The following is a 20,766-nucleotide window of genomic DNA, read 5'->3' on the forward strand; positions in this document are numbered from 1 at the left end:
AAAGAAAAAGAAAAAAAAAACCAAAAAAAACAAACCAAGAGCAAGAAGAGGGATATGGTTTATTAGTTTGTAAAATGATTATCTCAGTGCACATGGCTGCTTAAGGGCTAGGTAACCTCAGTACACAGCAGTCTCCCTCACTTAAATATCAGCCTTGACGATCCACTCTGACGTCAGTTAGTGAGACTGCAACTCTGCCAGAGCATCAGCAAGATGTAGCCAAGGACTAAACACACCTAAAATCCGGCAGGGCAAAAAGGATCTTCAGAAAATGTGTAAGGAATTCAAGTCTATCCCTTTCTCTTCTCTCTAAAGAGGGAATTACTGGAGTAAGAGCATTTAGGCAGAACATATTTTTGAATTTATGCCTGCACAGAATTTCCAGCTTCTTCAGAACTTTCCCATGAGCCAAGTATCTATGAAGAGAGGTCAGATTGCCATAGCACCCACAAACCAGACAAATCAAATGAAGCCTGATTTCATTCTGGGCTGTAGCTTACACCACTGAGTTAGGTAATGATGCTAGTTAGTGACACTGGTACATGGAGGACTACAAAACCCAGGCTCTTTCTAACTAAAAACAGCCCTTTTGGATTGCTACCAAATTTCAGCTGGTCAGAAATCCATGCCTGGGTTTCCATGGCACAGTCATTGAGACTGATTTCTGATGGCAACACACTTCCAGCTGCTAAGATAGCATCTGAATGATGACTCAGCCTTATTCCCTCCAACCATGCCAGACACAGCCTTGCAGAGAAGATTTACTATCAGCTTTGAAATGTGTCTCCCATGCTTCTCATGCATATGACATCCAGGGGCGAAAAGTGAAAACAAGGAATATTAATCTGAGAAATAAACTGAAAATGCACAGCTCCAATCCACGGTGCTTCTGGCACGTGGTGTCCTGAAACCCACCCAGAATGAAGCTAAAGAGCAATTGTGGGTTTAGAAAAGGTGCAATTTGTTACACAACCCTCTTGACCAATGGGACAGCGACACAAACAATCGGATTAAAAAATGCATGTCATCTACAGAAATCCAGCTCTGGGTAAATTTTGTGAGCTGGGGAGTCATTAATTGGTCACATTTACTTACACCACTTACAGGTTTTTTATGAGCTTTTTATGGCTGCCAAGTATCCCTAAATTCAATGACAACAAAATAGAAAAGGACTTAGCCCATTACATGGCTATTCAAAACAACAAAACAAACTGATTTAAACTTTGCCCTCAGTTAAACAAAGACAAATTATCTGGAGCTATTTATGATCCCTTGATACACACAGCATGGGCAGATTCATATTCATGCATGTCAGGAACATTTACATAAAACTTTATTTAATAACACTGTCACTCTGTTTTTTTTCCCTGCAATAGAAAGTAGAAACAAGTGCCACAAAGTTTTGACTTGGAGGCAACTAGCAAAGGAATATTAAAATGTTAATAATGTCTTTGTATAATATTTAAAAAGCCCTCAGAGACAAGTTTCCTCCTTTTCTCCTCCTCTCTTTTATTTTTAAGCCTTGTAGGTTTCCACTAAGATTTTTTTTTTATCTCTAGTAGGGATAGGATAGCTATAATCAGATGAATGAAAGAAAATAAACCAGATCGAGGGTAATCTTGAGGCAAAAAAAAAAAAAAAGGAAACAAATTGAAAAAAACAGGTTTATAAAAATGTTTAATGGGCATTTTAAATTCATATAAAAAATAAAGTGTAATATGTTTCCTTCCACTGTTCTAGCACAGACTGTATGCTGTATCTGCCATGTTAATATCAGTTCAGATATAAAATACCTGTTTCTTCTTAAAGTTTCAGTTTAAATTGCCTTGCTCAGAACCTGGCCTGTCCAGGAAAGTACAGTGTGGAACAAGTGTTGTTTCAGACCATGGCTTACCATCCTCCTTTGACCATCATCATAGTCACACTTGGGATTCCTTTGGTCTTCCCCATACTCATCTGCCCCCAAAGATTTCTTTTTCTTTCTCTTATTTCTTCTTTCTTTTGCACTTTTAGGTGACATTTCCAATGAGCTGAGTGACATTGAATCAATTCCTTTTGCTGCTAGTGCCTAAATCAGAAGATTGTAGAAAGTATAAATATTGTTATTTCAGGGAAAACTACTACGGCTCATAAATTACTTTTTATTTTAAATTTTAAGGAAAGACATTAGAAATTTTGGAAAATAAGTAATGACAAAACTTAGGAATGGCTGCATAAAAGGATGGTTTTTATGTGGAGTTCCCACACAGGACTGTTTGACGTATCATGAAGGAACAGCCCGTGCGCACACACCGCGCACACATCTCTGCACTAACACTTCTGGTGCCAGGCAAAGAAAAGCCTCAAGCTGGGGATCCTCAGATTAAAGTCCCCCTGGACCTGAGCCCCTTGAAGGGCTGGGCAGGAGGGCAGCCCAGCTGGCTGCTGGGATGTTCCCTGCCCTGCACAGAGGGATGCCAGGAGCAGCAGGCAGCTCGGCTGGCACGTTTCTGTAAACACTTATCCCAATCGCAGCGCAGGCAGCTGCCACCAGGGATGCAAGGAAAGAGCCATGGGCTTAACTGGAGATAAGGTGGCCTTTGCTGTGCCATGTGCTTCCATGCTGTGCTGGCTATCTGCTGGGATCTCTGCAGGAGCGGGCTGATAACACACCAGCTGCTGGGAGCCCTGCAGGAGCCCAGTTCCAAAGCCTGAGCACCAAAACCTCAGCCCTGGGAGCAAATGAGCAGCCAGGAGGAAAGATCGACAGGAGCTGGGGGAGCTGGGGGCCTGTCCCCAGCACAGGCAGGAGGAATGAGGGGACTCTGGGCACAAGGGTCAGGTTTGGAGCTGCTGGAGAACCAGTGGTGGCCACATCAGTGACCTGGAGACCAGCCCAATGCAGAGCCCCCAGCTGAAACACCTGAAGAGGGTGAATTGGTAAAAAAAGCCTCTCCTGGTTCCCCAGAACAGGAGAAACAGATGAATCCTCAGTGCTATTGTCTGCAAGCCACTAGAATCAAACAGGCAATCATCTCTCCACTGCAAAACACTCCCTTCCTCCCACAGGCATCAGTCCAAGGAAAGTGAAGGCACTTAACAGCCGTGTAAAGAATCAATCATGTATTTCAAGGAGTAGCGGTAGCTCCATCAAGCTGAGAGCACAACAAAACTTAATTCCTGTGGGAAATATCTTTCATAAGCAAGCTGCTTAGAGCAGAGAGGAGGAGGGCCCAGACACTGGTCCAGGTTGTTTTGGTTGGTTTGTTGGGGAGTTTTTTTGAGTCAATTGATTTAATTGCTATGCTGAAGCGCTTTCTCTTCATAAAGATTTGGCAAGTCTTTTGGTGTTAAGCTCAGATTTAGGAATGTGTTAGACCAATTGTATAAATTGACTGATAGTCCCCAAGCAGGTCTAACAATTATATTTCTGCTCCCTTTATACTGAACATTATAAAAGCTGGCCTGGACAGTTTTGGTTTTCCTTTTTGATTGCTGTCATATTTTGTTGCTCTAGAAAATATTGCAGGTTGTGCTACTAAGCATGCTGCACTCATACTGCAAAATAAGCTAATTTTTAGTTTCTTACAATTTTCTTACTTATTGCTTGAATTGTTTCTGCACTCAATTCCTCTCTTAGATACTGAAAAAGGATTTGGAGTGAATTATTCCTCATGGCTCAGAGGACCATAGAATCCCAGTACAGCTTGTGTTGGAAGGGAGATCAGAGTTCTGAGCAGGGCAGGGACATGGGCAGGGACACCTTACCAGTGTCCTCAGTCCAGCCTGGGCTTGAGGATGTCCCCATGTCCTGCCTATCTCCCTGTTCTGTTTGGGTTCCTGTGGCTGGACCATGTCCTGTTCCCCAGGCACTGCAGGCCATCACCCACTGCAACAGCTCCAGGGGCAGACAGGGTGTGTGGGACCAGGCACCCCTGGCAAGGACATCTGATGGCTGAAGGATGGGAGGAAAGCTTAGCTCACATGAGCCTTGCTGTGAGGATCATGCAAAAGAGAGCTCTTGAGGCAAGAACTTAATGGTACAGTGAGAAAGTCAAAACCACGATCTTGATCGAGGTTTGGAGAATCAGATTCAAACTGGGTAGCTCTGACCGGGGTGAGATATCTCAGCAGCACATCTGAAAGCTCCATGGTGCAGCCCCAATTCCTTTTCCTGAGCCTCTCCTTCCAAATGTCTACTTTGAGATGCCAGGAGTGGATTTGCAGAATTACTGAACTTATTAGTGAACATCACGGACCCAAATCACTCCACTCCTGAACTTCCTTCCCACAAAACTAGCATAATACTCCAGGAATATCACAAATACAATGGAGCATTTCTGAAGCACGTGGAGTCTGAGCAGTGGCAAGAGGCCCTGAAAAACCTTGGAGGATATTAGTCACTTCCTCTTCCAAGCAGGCTTTGACTGCCTGAGCTGGGAAGTCTGCTCAAGCTGCCCTAAGGCAACAGAACAAATGATGAGAAAGCAAAGAGCTGCTCTCGAGTCATGTACTGCCCACCCTTTGCACTGAACAGGGCACAGGGAAGATGAGAAATGGTTGGCTGAAGAAAAGACTCTATTATAAAGCATATAAACAAATGGGGAAAATTCAGATTTTCAGGGGCAACTTTGTTTTTTGACACATTATGCTTTCCGGGCTTAGTGTTCCTTTTCTTTGTGTACACACACAGGCTTAATTGCAATCAAAGCCTTCAAAATGAAATTCTTAAATATCTTTAATTATAGTTGGGGCTACCAAAGTTGACTGTTATTAGGAAGAGCTCAGCTGGAGTCAATACACATGAAAATTTGTACAAAATAGGTACGAGCTGGAGCTCAGCTTGCTCCCTTAGGTTATGGCAGAGTTACTCTGTTCAAAGTGGCTGTATGTGGACTAAATTGCATTTACCTATTACTTAAACTATCAAAGAGGATCTTTAAAAGGACTTAAATGATTCATAAGCCACTACTAGCACTTTGTCAAGAGTGAATTGCATTTTCTATTTTCTTTCCAAGGATTTAAATGGGCTTTGGATTAGGCCCTGAAGCCATATGTACCCAAAAGAAAATTATGTATATTAGTTTATATTGTGTTTCAAGGATTTATTTCTCTGAACTACAGTGCTACGTGTTATTTCAGACTAATTTTCTTATTGTCTTCTTGTTCACAGCACCTAAAATGTTCTCTTCTGCTCTTTAATAAAAGCTTTCCACCCCGCACAAACCACATGCAAATTAAATACTGTTATTAAGGCTATAAGGCTACATCCACCATTTGGCCTCCCTGGTTTGTTTAAATTTATGACATAACATTAAATCCATACCCTTTGCATAATTTGCAGATCTTAACCTCAAGGTCTGCCTGTTTACTTTTCCAGGAATGAAGCTGTATGTGCTTCAAAGAGGTTAATCTACACCTTTACCTTCGTCTTCAAACAATTGGATATTTACAACCAGTGGAGGAAGACAATGAGGCAAACAATGTGTGTTAAAGGGGTGGTGGAAGGAGGTTCAGCTGGGGCTCTGGCTGAGCTACCAAAACAGCTGGATTGTGCTCAAATGCAGATGTAGTTTTACCATCATTAAAACATCTCACATGCCAAACTATATTAATTTTCTGTGCTGGCATATGTGGCATGGTTAAACCTCTCCACTTCTGGATATGTAAACCCCAAATGGCTCCACTCCTAACAGGGAAAACTATAATTTTTCTTTCACAAAAAAAAAAAAAAAATTGCAATAACTTCATCCAGTGCCATAAACATTAAACTGCTTTCAAGCAAACTCTTACTTTGGTTATCACACAAATGTAAAAAAAAAGAGGATGTAAATCCCAAGGTAACATTTGTTCAAGTCACCCCAGGCTAATCATGTCACATAGTTCACTGACCTCCTGCTCTTTCTTCAACATCTCCATGGCTTCCCGAAACTTTCTTTCCTTCTCCTCTGTTTCAGCAATAGTGGCTTGGTTCTGCTCCTCATATGCCATGGCCACAACAGCCAGAATCAGGTTGACCAGGTAAAACGAGCCCAGAAAGATGACCAGCATGAAAAAAAGCATGTAGATCTTCCCAGCTGATCTGAGAGTCTGTACGTGCAAAAGTAAAATTAACACTGCTTTACCGTGTTTTCAAAAAGAAAAAGAAATAAAGAAAAGAAGGGGTTTCTTTTAAAATTAATTTATAATATAATTGAGTTCAGCCTTTGTTAATAGTTCAAACAGAAAGCCTTTGATGAGAAATGACAACCACATACAAGGAAATAATCTCCTCACCAATAAATTTTTATACCTTAATCAAAAATTGTGTGTCTTGCAGTGAATTAATTTCTAAAAGAATAATGCTTTCAATGCTTTTCTCCTGTATCAAATATCTCTGCTGGTTTTCTTTCAGAATAGATATTAGAGTCAGTTGCAGTGAAAAATTCCCCCACAGTTCAGTCTGGTTTTGTCTAGTGTGTAGAAACCATCCAAGTGGGATTCGTGTTGGATCCCTTCAGATGTCTACAATCCAGGTCCTTTTTCAGAGAGAAAAATACATGTTTAGGGTGCAGCTCAACCAAATATCATTGAGACATCTGTGTGAGGATGAGAAAAATCAAACCTTGGGCTCTTTTGAATGTATCCCCTGCTTCTTCACCAGATTTATTGGCATAACCGGAATTTAGAGGGACAGCTTATGTGTAACAGATATGTAACAGATATGTCCCATGCTCAGAGAGTTGACACTACTGACAGAAAACACTGTGTGATAGCATAAGGTCAAATAATAAAGTGGAGTGATGTTCATCCTTATTTGCCATGACAGTTTCTGTCTTCCAGAGTTGTACACGTAGCTCTTCGCCAAGCAAGTGAATACAGCTGTTTAAAGAATCTTCAGTTTCATTGTTTTACATTTTCCTGAAGTGAAATTGCAAGACTGGCTGTATGTGAAGCTGAAATCCCCCAAATCTTCAGCAATGTTTACCTCAGTACCTTCAGAGTGGTTCTGTCATAGTTATCCCCTGATTTCCATATGATCACCTTCCAGTTTTGGCAGGTTTGAGACGCAGCAGCAAATTGTCAGTGGCTTCATGGACAGAGAATGCAATCCAGTACCAAACTGGCAGATGTAGTTCTTTGGGGTTTGCACACATTTCAGGAAATGCATGCTGAAATGAGCATTTACTCAGAGACCACCTTGCATGTGACTGTGAGTTGAGTCTGGATCTGTTTGTGCCCCTGTCTGTCAGGTGTCCACGATGAAGAGCTTGCAGCAGAGAGAACTGAAATATTTCATGTAGTTTTGCTGTTTTCTGAATTTGTGTTCATCACTACGCCTTGCAAAACCACACATGACAAGAACACAGGTGCTTCTCTGTGCTTCTCTGGCCTTTTCTTGGGCTGGACTCAAAATATTAACTTCTGCTGCATTATCCACCAAAAAAATTACCACATGGTGATGTGGTGATCTTCATTAAGTGGTGAACTTCATCTAGACTCAGGTGAATTAGTGTCTTTCTCTTAATACCACGTTTTTTCAAATTCCACAAACACCCAGCCTAATGTCTTTGGACATCATCCCCCTTAAGAAAATTAATTAATTATTAGAACTGATTGTTCTTCTCCAGAACATCTGATTATCCTTCTCTAGAATGTACACAAAGTACAGTTTACCTAAGAGCCAGCAATTCTTTCTTGTCTTTAACTGTTGTATATGCCACTGTAACAAGATGATATCTTTATTTTTATTTTTAACAGTAATAAAATGGCCTCATACCTGTTGGTAAAGACGTTCCCAGTAATCTTGGGTCATAAGACGGAACAAGGAGAGAAAGGCCCAGCCAAAAGTATCAAAGCTTGTGTAACCATGGTCAGGATTTTCCCCAGCCTTCAGACATATATATCCCTCAGGGCAGGTGCTGCAAAACATCAAATATAATCTGTGAGATGCATCTTAGATGGCTCCAACATGGAGAAAGTGATTTCCAGGGAAACACATCCAATGTCCTTGGTTAAGAGCACAGGTCATCCATGATAAGTTCCTTCACTGTGTAAAACCACAGGAAACAGGTGATGCTGCTTCACAACATCCAAGGTCTTGGCAACCTTATTTTTTCTTTGAAAGGATAAACAGGAAAATAAAAACCATAGCACGAGCTGCAATGGCAAATAATCAGCAAGCATTTCACAAATTTTGAATAGATTGGAATTAGGTGCTTATATATGATTTCTCTCAGCACTTATTCCTAATTAAGAATCAAAAACCTGGTGTCTCCTGTTACAGTAGCAGGTAACACTGTGATGGTGAACCTGCTCTTTTGGTTACACAGTCTGACAATGTCTGGGCAGCACCAGCCTGTGCTATTGGAGCACCTTCCTGATTGCTTCCTCTGCCTGACCTCACTCACCCCCCAAAAGGATTAAATGTTTAATCTAAGAAACCCAGCCCTTTGTTCCACTCACCGCCACAGTCTGGGGTCGTGACATTTTTTTCTATTTCTGCCAGGAAATGCTTTTCCTTGTGTGTCTTGTGGATTACTGCATTAAATGGCATGCAGATAGCATGAATCTCGCTGGCTCTCATTAACCTTTGAGGCTCTTTACAAGTAATTTTCTAGCCCCATATGCCAGAAGAGATAAAAAGTGCTCTCAGTGGTACTGTGTAAGCACTGAACTGCATCAGCAAGTGAAACACAAGGTGGAAGATATCCTGGGTTGTTCCAACCTCTCAGAATAGATTAGTCAAAAACCCCCACAGCCCTGGCACATCAGAGGCCACTCTCCAAAAAGTAAGGTATGACCTATTAGAAACTGAAGATGTAGGAATATGCAAAGGCTTTCTTCTGCATGTATCCTAGGAAGGGAGTATGAGATGAAGTGCCCTGGAGCCTCATGGTATTTGGGAATTTTTTAGGTGAGAAGCATCTTGTATCTGGAGAAGCAGATCTCAGCAGAATGTGCAGCTACACCAGCTCTCCCTCTTCTCCTAATCCTTCAGACAGAGATGAACCTGGTGCAATTCCCTGCAAATTCCAGCTGCCACAACTGGGGATGGCTGGAGCATGAGGGATTTTGGACATGTCACCAGTCGTGCAGATTGTATAGCTTTAAGTTTCATTTTCTCCCAGCTTTAAGCTTCATTTTCTCCCAAATATCTTACAGTTTCTCTGTCACTGCTACTTTTTTTACCAAAGCAGAATATTGCCAGAAATTGAAATGCAAAGCAGAAATACAAATAAAGCAAATTAATTTTTAAGATTCTGGAAAAAAAAATTGATGCCCGTTAAAGCAGAGTGTGTGTCAATGTGAAAGCCAGTGTTCTTTTTCTTTAAAAACTATAATCTTTATACACATATAAAATAAATTTTACAGCACAGGATAACAGCCTCTATTGCATGTCAAAATGAGAATATATTTTTATACAAATCTATGTTGTCTGCCACCACCATTAGACATTCAACAGCACTTTTAGAATCTTAATATCAGTCGTGAATCACAAATTTTAAAGTAAGTCTGCTTTGAACGCTGATAAAAGGAGTGCTGAAGCATTGCAAAATGTGTGCAGATCCTTGTTTACAGTAGTTTTCAGAAAAAGCAATAAAAAATGAACAGCTGATGTTTAGTGAATTAAATGTTGCACACAAGTGAGGGTATAATAAGTGATTCTGTCACCTTAGGTAGAGCCAAGTTAGCTTATAATTGTTATTATCTGAATTCTCAGCTGGTATATCTCACAAAGAAAGAAAAAGAGTCACTCCTAATTTTTTCCCTGCCAGTCTAGAAATGCCTCCTTCTAGATCTTTCCTACTTTGACTACCTATTTTATTCCTAATAAGAGCCACATTCCAATAAAAAATACAGTAACATCACTGAGTTAGAAGATAATAAAATGCAGAAATCTCATCTTTTTTCCCCTTAAAATATGCAGATGCACAATGAATGTCTCTTGTATACCCATGTCCTTTTTTGAGGCAGAATTTTCACTAAACCTCCTCTCTCCCAAAGGCAGCATCTGCTGTCACTCTGCCGCAGAGATGTGAGATTTCTGCCTCTGATCTGCAGCAGCAAAGAGCCTTCACTGCCCGTGATGTGCCACTCAGCTGCTCAGGAGCTCTGAGAAATGGATTCTCCAGGCTCCTGAGGAGGAAATTCCCTTTGCTGGCTCCAAGATATCGTGTCTACACAAGACATGAACCTTTCTGTAAGGCTGATTATTTCTGCCGTGGGAAAACAACTTCACTCACACACTGGGTGTGGCTGGAAACTTGGGGATCATGTCCAGAGGTGCAGAATCCTTTCCTTCATCTCTCCCTAAAGAGAAATCCCATTGATCTGGTCTCATTGTTCTTATTTTAACATTATTACTAATGGCTAAACAACCCAATGCAGCTGAGAGAAACTTTGCTGGTGGTTAGTTTAATGGTGGACTTCAGTCTAGGCAGGGCAGTCATTTGGAAATCAGGCTTCTTCTAAAATATGTTACCTAAAATCTCAGGCAAAATGGAAATTTTGCCATTAATGTAAATTATTGAGAAGGGTGAGATTTTCCTCTGCATCTCAATTAGTAGGGAAAATTTCCTCTTAATCTCTTCACCCTTTTGAACAAGGGCCTGGGAGAAAGGAGTTATTAGAAGCATTGGGATGAATTTTCATAGGAATTTCTGAGCATGTATTAGAGGATAAAAAGTCACTCAGGTTCACTGCCAATGCTGCTTTCTAGGGAAGCTTTTGATGAAGAAGAAGTGCTCAAAGCACATTGCTTGAGAATCTGTAGGGCATAGAGATGTAACCCCTCTGACTGTGACAGTGAGCAGCAGTACCTCAGAGGAATATTTTCTGTTTATAAAACCATTAGTATGATACACATATAATACAATTTTAAAATTTTTAGTTCTGTCTTTATGGGTCATTTTCCCCTGTCTGACCCCACAGTGAAGGGTTTAACCCCAGCTGGCAGCCAAACCCCACAGAGCTGCTCACTCACCCCAGCCCCAGTGGGATGTGGGACAAAATTGGATGAGTAACAACGAGAAATCTCATGTGCTGAGATAAAGACAGCTTAATAGGGCAGAAAAGGAAGAAAATAATACCAATATGAATAATTACAATAATAAAAGAGTTGAACTACAGAAGTGATGCTCAGTGTTCCCCCCTTGCTCACCACTGCCCAGCCAGTTCCCAAGCAGTGTTCCCCAGCCAGCTTTCCCCCACTGTTTATACACTGAGTGGATGGTCTGGAACATCCCTCTGGCCAGCTGGGCTCTGCTGTCCTGGCTGTGTCCCCTCCCAGCTCCTTCTGCCCCCCCAGCCTCCTCACTGGCAGAGCAGGAGGAGCTGAGAAGTCTTTCACTTAGTAGAAGCACTTCTTAGCAACAACTGAAAACATCAGTGTGTTACCAACATCATTCTGATCCTAAATCCAAAACACAGCACTGTAGCAGCCATGAGGAAGAAAATTAACTCCATCCCAGCTGAAACCTGGAAAACACACTTCTGTAATATTTTTGTCAGCTTTAAGAGCATTCAAACGAGGTGCTGCAGCATGAAAAGCATGAACTCCAGCCCAAAAATGCTGTTAATGTTAGCTTATACCCTTATTATGGCAACCAGACCCTTGAGACAGAATTTCCTACTTGTCAACTCCTTATTCCTACTCACCCTCTTTCGTGGCCAGCAGAGATAACCCACAGGGTATGGGAATGTGTTAAAAACACTGAGAGGAAAACAAAATGCTGCTTCCCAGAAAAACACTACAGAAATTTAGGTGTAAGGCTCTCACATGAGAATATTATTCTGCAACTGACACCATTTCCTCTGAGGATTTTTTTAAGGAGCCTGAAGATTTTACTGAGCCTTCCTCCATGTATGACATTAAGCTTACCCCCTCTGAATTTTTTAGCAAACTCTTCAGCTTCTTTTACCTCAGGGAAGCATTTGAGAGGTTTGTACTCTCCTCTGATGCACAGGGATGGGCAACAAAAACAAGCTACATAAATATACCATCCTCCACAGGAGTGTCACAGGATGCTGTTCAATTGATCACAATAAAATTAGTGTCATTGATTCAGAAAAGTTAAAAGCAGCAGCCTACCTACCTATCCATCAGGCTGTAATCACCACTGCAAGCTGGCATTGGTACAGGAAATTAAAGGACATAAGAAATAGCTTTGGTTTAAATAACACAGGCTGGGAATGCCAGAGAGCTGTAGCTGAGGGGCATAATTACAAAATGCTCTGTCTCAAGAGTTTAATCTAGGCAGGCCAAGCAACCTGCTGATCCAGGATGCAGTGCCCAATAGGGTTGGGCAATAAAGGAAGATTTGTAAAACATCCATGCACTGGATTGTAGCATCCAGAGCCTGAAAACACAGGGAGGGTTTTCCATGTGCCACCAGGAGCCAACATCAGTGACATCTCTGAGGTGGGGGCTGCACTTTCCTTGGGTTCAGGTTGCAAAGGGACACTCTGGCTTGCTCAGTACAGAAGCAGTGAAGCACATACCACAGACACAGCAAAAATTTAAAAAACCAAACCCCTATTTTGGTAAGAGTCCTTTAGTGCTCCTGCTCAGGTCACACCTTAAGCCTAAGAATGCAGAAATCAAGCTGAAAAGTTTATAGCTGATGTCTTTGACACATGGCTAAATCCTGGGGAATGGGAATGGCCCTGGTGGTTGAAAATGGAGCTCCAAGGTGGGGTCTGGCAGCCTTTGAAGGACAGGCAATGCCCATGGCCTGCATGGCTGGTGTGCACAGCAGTCTTCCTCAACCTGCCTCATCCTGCTAAAGTCCACAGATCACAAAAGAGAGGCTTAGATTTCCTTCAGACCACAGACCTGAGTATTTTTCCCCGCACTTTCCATATTTTCTCCTTTCCCTGAGGGAGGAGACAGCAGTCAAAATAGAAGATCATACTGTGGCTTAGAGATCCTCAGAGATCCTTAGACTAACATTTGCTCTTACCCAAATAAATGAAACTAGCCATTCTAAAATAGGAAAATATTTTAAAAAATGAATTTTGTAAGGGTAACTGGGCCTGTAGGAGAAAGGGGCCAAAAGCCAGCAGCACTTCAGCAAAAGCCATTGAAAAACCTGTGTTTTTCTCTTTCCCTTGCTCACAGTCACAGGTCTTTCTCTTACCCTTGCTCTTTCTGTAATATTCAAGACTAATCACTGTTAGAGTGTTTGACTTAGAATTCCTCGCTAATTATAATCTAAAAGCCAAAATCTGACTTGCAGTGCCATGATTTGTCTTGGATAGGTCTGACCAGGAGCTCCCAGCAGCTCTCACTCTAAGCATCTAAATGGACAGAGAGAATTGGAATGACATTTTTAAAAGCAAGGGAAGGGGTGCCAATTGTCTGAAATGACAGAAGTGCAAGTAAATTAAACCATATGCTGCAGGGAAATGGAGGGAAAAAAAGTGATAATGACAAAGAAGAGAAGAAATGCTCAGAGTAAAGAGCAACATCAACCAAGAGTTGAAGCTGGAGGAGAAAAGAGAAGGAGGTGCCCATGTATTGTAAAGAAAATGGAGGAAAAACAGTGATGATGACAAAGAAGAGGAGAAATGCTCAGAATAAAGAACAGCATCAACCAAAAGTTGAAACTGGAGCAGAAAAGAGAAGGAGGTGCCCACATATTGTAAATCAAAGGTGAACCCGATGAAGGGGAGAGAGAATGATGCATCTGACTCTATCATCAGAAGGCTAATGAATTACTGTATTATATGTACTATGTATATTGTATCTGAACTGAATCTGCCATGCACTCACTCTTGCTCACAACTGCACAGAGCTGCACTCATCCCTGATTCTGTCGTGACTGTCCCGTGACAGTCCCACACACACACACTTGGCCCTGACAGGCCAAGGAACAAAACACCATCACTCTGGGTAAACAATCTTCATATTGCATTCTACTTTAGCACAGCACAGGCACAGCAAGTGAGATAGGAATTGTATTTTCCTTCTTCTCTGCTCGTCTCGCAGCTTCTCTCTGTTCAGAAGGCATGTGAATACCACACCCATGATCAGGTTTGCTCTCAGAGCACCCACTGACCTGTGCATGCTGCTGACTGGGATCCAGGGAAAGTTTCAGCCTCCCCCACTGGGTGCTGGCTGGGGCAGATGGAGAAGCCGTGGGTTCAGCCTGTGTGCACAGGGGAATGACTCCCTCTCCTGCAGCCTGCCTTCCTCAGGCTCCACACTGCTGCCAGGCAAGCAAGATCTTATTTCTTCTGACTCAATCCAGTGGCCAGACACTGGAGCTTCTGTCTAACCCACCAAACAAAATGTAGGGCAATAATTTATCATCATAAACATAATAGTAGATTACTGCCCAATGAAGGCTGTAGCCTCTAGTAAGTCTGCTCCTCTCATGTGGCTGATGAGCTTATTACAGCTTTGACTAAGAGGTAATATTACCCCTCCTTAAGAATTGAGTGGATTTGGATTTAATCCCTGCTGCTGCTGTTTGACCAGAGACATGATCTTCCAAATACACCACTGATCCCTAGGAATGGGGACTGTTATTATTGTTCCTAAACCTGTATAATTCCTTGAGTCACGCCCATGGCCCCTGTAGCACCTTTGAGGTGTCACACTTGCTTTCTGTTTGTTAAGGTTTTCTCACCATGAGCAGACCATCCTCACTCTCCTGTCACTGTACCCAGCTCAGAGTAAATGGAAAAGCTTATGTAATTTACATCAGGATCTAGGTAAACACACTTAAGGTGTGCTGCATAGCCTGAAGGTTTGAAACAAATTCACTAGTATTGCTTGATAATCTGAGATGTAATTACCTTTTTAGCTCTGGTAGTTTAAACAAGAGTTATTGCCAAAATACCCTTGCTTTGGTGACATTTGAAGAGGAAACATTTGGAAATTGTGTTCCCTTCTTCACTCAAGCAGCCTTCACAGCCTCTCCCACCTGTGAGCCCAGCTGTACCTCACCAGGCTGCATCTGGTGAGTGTAATGCACACACCACTCCCATTAGGCACATGCTAAATTTCCCAGTATCCCATTTCCTGGAATGGACCCATTCCTGCAGCAAGTTGAACACTGGCAGACTATGACCTGCCTGACAAAGCTGGGTAGTCCTGACAGGACTTGCAACCAGGTCTTTTGCTGAACTGAAGATTTTCTCTCTTCTCCAAAAGTTACTTCTTGTTTCTATTGTACTCCTTGTAAGCACAAAACAAATTCTTGCAGTACATCAAGGGGGAAAATGCAGTCAGATAAACAAAATGAAAAGCAACAAAAAAGTTCTGTCTGAATAAATGAAGGAACTTCAAATTTCAGGTATTGCTGTTACTCCTCAGGGGTGTCTATGTGCAAAACCTCTGCCCCACTCATCCACAGACTGCACCTCTGAAATGCCAAACCTCCAAGGTAAAAGAGCTCTTCTCACCCTATTTGTCCAACATTCAGCACAGTATGGCCTGAATCAAGGGCCTTCTTACACAAAACAATTACAACAAGAACAATAACAACAGCAATAATAATAATAACAACACAGATTTAAGTTGAGGCAGCTTAGAGCTGCAGTGGTCCTAAATGCTAGCAGCAGAATAACAGGGTCAGCTGTGTGCACCTTGCCCTGGTGCAGCTGGGGCTGTGTTGCTGGATGCTGTTTGACATGTTCTGGATCTTTGACATTTTTCCAGGCTCTCCCCTGCCAGGTTCTGGGTGAGAGCTGCAGTAGCACTGGTGGAAGCAGCCGACAGCAGCTCTCCTCCCCAGCACGGAGCATGTTTCTTCTCTACCCTTCAGGGGTGTGATAAGCCTTTACAAGGGGCTTTAAATCACTGCCTGGAGGATGCATAAAGGCAGAGGAATGTTACTACAGCTCAGAGAGATCAAAGTGCTGCCTCACTGTACGTGTAACGAGCGCGCTGGCGGGAGGGTGATGGGGAGAAACTGCCACGAAAACTCTGCTTTTGCTGCTCATGGAGACCATGAAAACAGGCACCTGCTGCAATTTCACATGGGGGTATTAATTACCTTAGAAAAATGCCACAAGATAGAAGAAAACAAATGTTTGTTTTGTTTTCTTTTTTTTTCCTTATAAAGAGTTAGGACTGACACAAAGACTTTGAGGAGCACTACAACACATGGTCATTCCTTCATCCTTTATATGCAATGAGCTCAGTGACAGGATTCACCAAACCACAGGGAATCTTGCCCCACAGTGTACATCATTTTAATGTATCCTGTTAAGAAAAATCAAGGTCATAGTAAGAATAAAGGTAGCTAAAGTTTCTATAGCAACAATTACTAGGATGCAGTTGCCAAAGGTGCTTTCTTGTTGTTCCTGAAGTAGATTTACTGGCTGCTTTTTCCTTCCTGTTCACTAGTCTTTTTTGGTAATATCAGTACAGACATGATGCAAATGTGCTTTCATTGTCAGGATGATTTTGTAGACTGTTCCTGCCCATGAGCTGAATACACAGGACATATCATGTGTAAGGGAAAAAAAAAATTAAGCAGTCTGATCCAAAGGGGGCACAACAGACTTGAAACACGTACACTTTTCTGAAAAGCTAGCTCCTTGTTGTAATTGCAAATGAAAAAGTGAAAAGAAAGAATTTAAGTTCCTCTTTTCTATCTGTTTGTTTATTTTGTACATTGACAGCATCTTGTCTCTTTCTCCTAATGGACAAATTTCCTTGCTGTTTCTATTGCTCAACCAAACCTTCAGGCAGGAGGGGAAATAAAAACAGCAGCCAAAGCACAGCAGACTAACATCCCTGTGAAATTACAGCAGGATGAAAGTGAAAATGCTTTAGAGCTGAAATGTATCTTCCTTTCTCACAGACAGACAATTCCATGCTGCTGCAGCCCCCATAAAATTCTTTATTTTGTGGAGAGCAGGGGACTCTGCAGTGCTGTCACCTCACCAGAGTGAGGGGGTAAGTGCCACCAAGAAGGGACGAGCTGGAATTGCATGGGAGGGTTGGTGTGGCCTGACAGGGATGTGTTCCACACTGGGAAATATATATAACATATACATCCTATATATAGAGATATATAGGATAAAATATATTAATTTTTTTATAGGAAGTATGTGGTGGTGTCTACTGTTACCTGCTGCTCTGCAGCCTTCACAAATCATGCTCCACTTGATGCCAGGACTTGATTCCACTAAGGAAAGAGCATTTCCCACCTTCTGCTCCCACCTAAGATCTCCCAATTATTTGACCATTTTACTGGATCTTTACTGCACCTTCCTTGAGGCTGAAACAGGGTGTTCAACATTGGATAAGATATTTACTGGGGATTAAATGGAAAGGCAAATTTATAGAATTTGTAATCCTTTTTAAAAATCAGACTATCTGAGCTTTCTCCATTTATTTTAAACAAATAAAATAGAAGATGCTGAAATTGCAAAGATAAACAATTTGTGCATATCCCAGTGCAGCAACATCCAAAAGAACTACAAAATTTAACCTCCAAATGCATCTAAAACCATCAACAACTGCAAATACACTACTTTTTTCTTTGGGGTGGTTGGTTTTTTTTGTTGGTTTTTTTGTTTTGTTTTGTTTTGGGTTTTTTTTTTTTTTTTGTTAAGAGAGCCTTACTGTTAGCACTGCTCCCAGTCTGACCAATCTGTCTCCCAGAGCAAAACATTTTTCTATCAGTTTAAGTTTTCTGAATGTGCTTGTTGTGAAACACCAAGCAGGTGTAATTTTGAGCCAAAGAATACCTTGATCACAATTATTTGATTTTCTCTCTTCTCCAAAAGTTACTTCTTGTTTCTTTTGTACTCTCTTCCTTGTAAGCACAAAACAAATTCTTGCAGTACATCAAGGGGGCAAATGCAGTTGGATAAACAAAATGAAAAGCAACAAAAATGTTCTGTTTGATTAAAGGAAGAAAAGTCAGATTTCAGGTTTCAAGAAGGTTTCTGAGGCATCACATGGGCAACCCCACAGACAGATTAGCCCTTGTGCACCTAAGAAATTTGCCATCTCCCTGACATTCCTACTATGTCTCTGCAACATGGTTTTTAAAGGAGATTCTTGAGGTTGCTTGAGGATATCTAGAAATGCAAATAAATGTCTTTTTTTCCCTGCCTCCCTGACAGGTCAAGTACTAGAGACATGTCTGCTGCAGCTGAGTGACATAGACCTATTCAAATCCCTTCTGAACTGGAATCAATATTACCTAGATCCATTACCTCCTGCTTTATTGGCAGCTTGGGTGCTTGCTCAGAAAGCAGTCCCTCCTAGTAATGTAATAAAGCCCCCACCTCAGAGATAATTAGATTGCCTGTGATATAGAATCCACTGATGATCATTTCCCTGCTGATTTTGGCTTGCTGCCCCAGCTCAGGTTGCATTCTCCATCACTACACACTCTTACATTAGACCACTTGAGTCTCATCACCTAACAATTGCCAGAGCAGATTTATTTGGATTTTTTTTTTAACTCTTCTATAATAAAAGCAACCAGACAAACCTCAGAGTGTCATTAACATGCTTTTAAAAATGCACTGAAACAGCTTTTTCAATTACCTCCAGATCTGATATCCTGGCCACAACACAGATATCCCTCACTCTAACAACAAATCCTTCCAGGAGAGAACACATGACACCGCCCTTCCCTGAATTTCCTTGGGGTACTCAGTGCAATCCCACAGGATGAGGAATTCAAACTGTGAGCAAAAGCACACTCCACAAATTCTGTGAGCACTCAGACGTGGCCTTGCCACCTCTCTTTCCTTACCACACCTTCCTGACCCCTTGATAGGTTCCAAGAGTCCTCGCTCGTCCTGAATTTCATTACTAATAAATGAGGGAACCCCACCCTCATGCACCCAACTTCCTCTGAAGTCCCCTCCCTTGCTCCTGTGCTGCAGAAGGTCCCAAGCATGCAGATTTTGTTTTACTGTTGCCCACCCTTTCTTTTGGCTTCAATCATTGAAGGGTGAGAGGAAACAAATCCACTTAGATACGTCAGCCTGTAAATGATGCTCTCCCCGTCCCAACAGGTGGGAATCCATGACTTTGCACATCTCCTGGGGCCTAAGGATCATCTTTCTATTCTAATTATCTTCATGCCTTTAAACAGCAGTGGATGACTGGCAGCAACTCTGTGCAATGTGTAGCAGATGAGACAACACTTGGTAATTCTGAGCTGAAAAACCCTAGTGTGAGTAGGAATATTTATTACCCATTTTTAGGCATTTAAACCTTACCCAGTGGTATTAAACACTTAACTAAAACAGCAAAAAGCTGAAGAAGAAAGAAAAGAGGCATAAAGGGAAAGTTGGTTTCCCTTGATGTCACAAATATTGACAGTTTTGATGTATTTATCAAAACAAGAACAAGAACATTCAGTTTAAAGGTGTCATTTTTGTCCTCTTATACTCAAGAACTGCAATTTCTCCCCCGGCTGTTTCAGGCTGTAACTCTCTTGTGGGCACAGTGCCTCCACCAGAGGTTTTCTCCAACCATGGCTTTTTGCTGACACACTGCAATTTATTAACTTTCATGGGAAGGAAAGAGGGTGGCTTTGCTCATTCGCCTCACTACAAACTAACCCTTAAATCCACACAGGCTGCCAATATATGAACACTCCATGGATATTGGACTGGCATTGAACTTCCCACCAGTTGAACAATTCCAGAGCAGTAGCAATCAACTCTTTCAGCACTGCCCATGAGCAGCAGCTTCCCACCACCAGAGCTCAGGTCACCAGCGAGAACAATGAATATTCCATGACACACTAAATATTGTTGCTGTGCAGAGCACTTGTTTTTCCCAATATTGGTTTGCAAAGGCTGAGGTTCACCAGCACAATGGAGATTGCCAGATCCTGGGATTCCCGGGAAACATCCCAATAGTCTTGGAGTTCTGCCTGAGCCTGGATAAACACAATGTATTACAATCAACAAAGGCCCTAATTAATGGATGCTGACATTGTACCTCCCAAGGAACAAACAAAGGGGAAAGCGTGGCTCTCTGCCCAAGGATTTTGGAGCCTAACTCAGGCTGGCAATACAGATCAGACACACCAGGCCTGCAGAGGGAAGGCTGACACTGAGCTTCCCATTTGTCTCATATCAATACAGATACAGGCAGTGGCAACAGAAAGCAAAACATCTCCCCCCAGGACCTGAGGGCTTTTCTTGCCTTTTTGTCCACAAGCAATTTCAGACTTTATCTTCCCTCATCTCCCTGCCTGCACACACATGCCTTTTTCTTCTCATTAAATTCCTCCTAAATAAAACCCTTTTTTTTTTTCCATTCTTCCACATCTGATTCTACCAGCTCAGAACATCTTCCTCCAGAAGATCATCTCAACTCCTCACTCTCTTGCCCTAGGACACCCATCTCCCTGGTTCAAAAGCTCCTCTGTCCCCCTACTCCAAGGTATTTTCCACCTCTTCATTTGACTCCTAACAGCCTGCAATCTTTGCACGGCTCATAATTTCCTCTGACCACAGAAGATCCCATCTTCTTCCATCCTGTCTGAACTCTTCCACTTCCATCAAGATCATGAGAAGCTGTCAGATAAAATCACAAGCTCTGACAGTGCACTTGAACCCTGGGGATGGGATGCAGGAGGAACCATGGGCATCTACAGAGGACAGGGATATGAATAAAGTCCTTTATGCAGAGGATATTAGTACACCCCTGGATCTCTTCACAGTCTCTACAATGAGAAAATGAAATACATGTAGTCTACAAGTCAAGTGCAAATGGAGATCACAATTCAATCCTGAGTACCTTTCCACTTCCAAAACATGCTATTTTTGGGACATTTGTTGATCTGTTTATCTTCCTTTGCCAAAAGC

At 42.0% G+C, this 20,766-nt stretch overlaps 1 protein-coding gene across 6 annotated transcripts in view; it reads right to left on the reverse strand.

Moving 5' to 3' along the window:
• Positions 1-20,766, reverse strand: part of LOC311156477 (sodium channel protein type 5 subunit alpha-like) — a 216,366-nt gene that overhangs the window by 117,623 nt on the left and 77,977 nt on the right. For all 6 annotated transcript variants that reach the window (XM_084210431.1, XM_084210430.1, XM_084210428.1 and 3 more), the window contains exons 9-11: positions 7,739-7,880; positions 5,872-6,069; positions 1,895-2,068 (exon numbers count right to left, since the gene is read on the reverse strand). In XM_084210431.1, coding sequence (XP_084066557.1) covers positions 1,895-2,068; positions 5,872-6,069; positions 7,739-7,880 — 514 coding nt within the window. The remainder of the gene's footprint in view (positions 1-1,894; positions 2,069-5,871; positions 6,070-7,738; positions 7,881-20,766) is intronic.

This window comes from Fringilla coelebs (assembly GCF_963513975.1).
Source record: "Fringilla coelebs genome assembly, chromosome: 1".
NCBI lineage: Eukaryota > Metazoa > Chordata > Aves > Passeriformes > Fringillidae > Fringilla > Fringilla coelebs.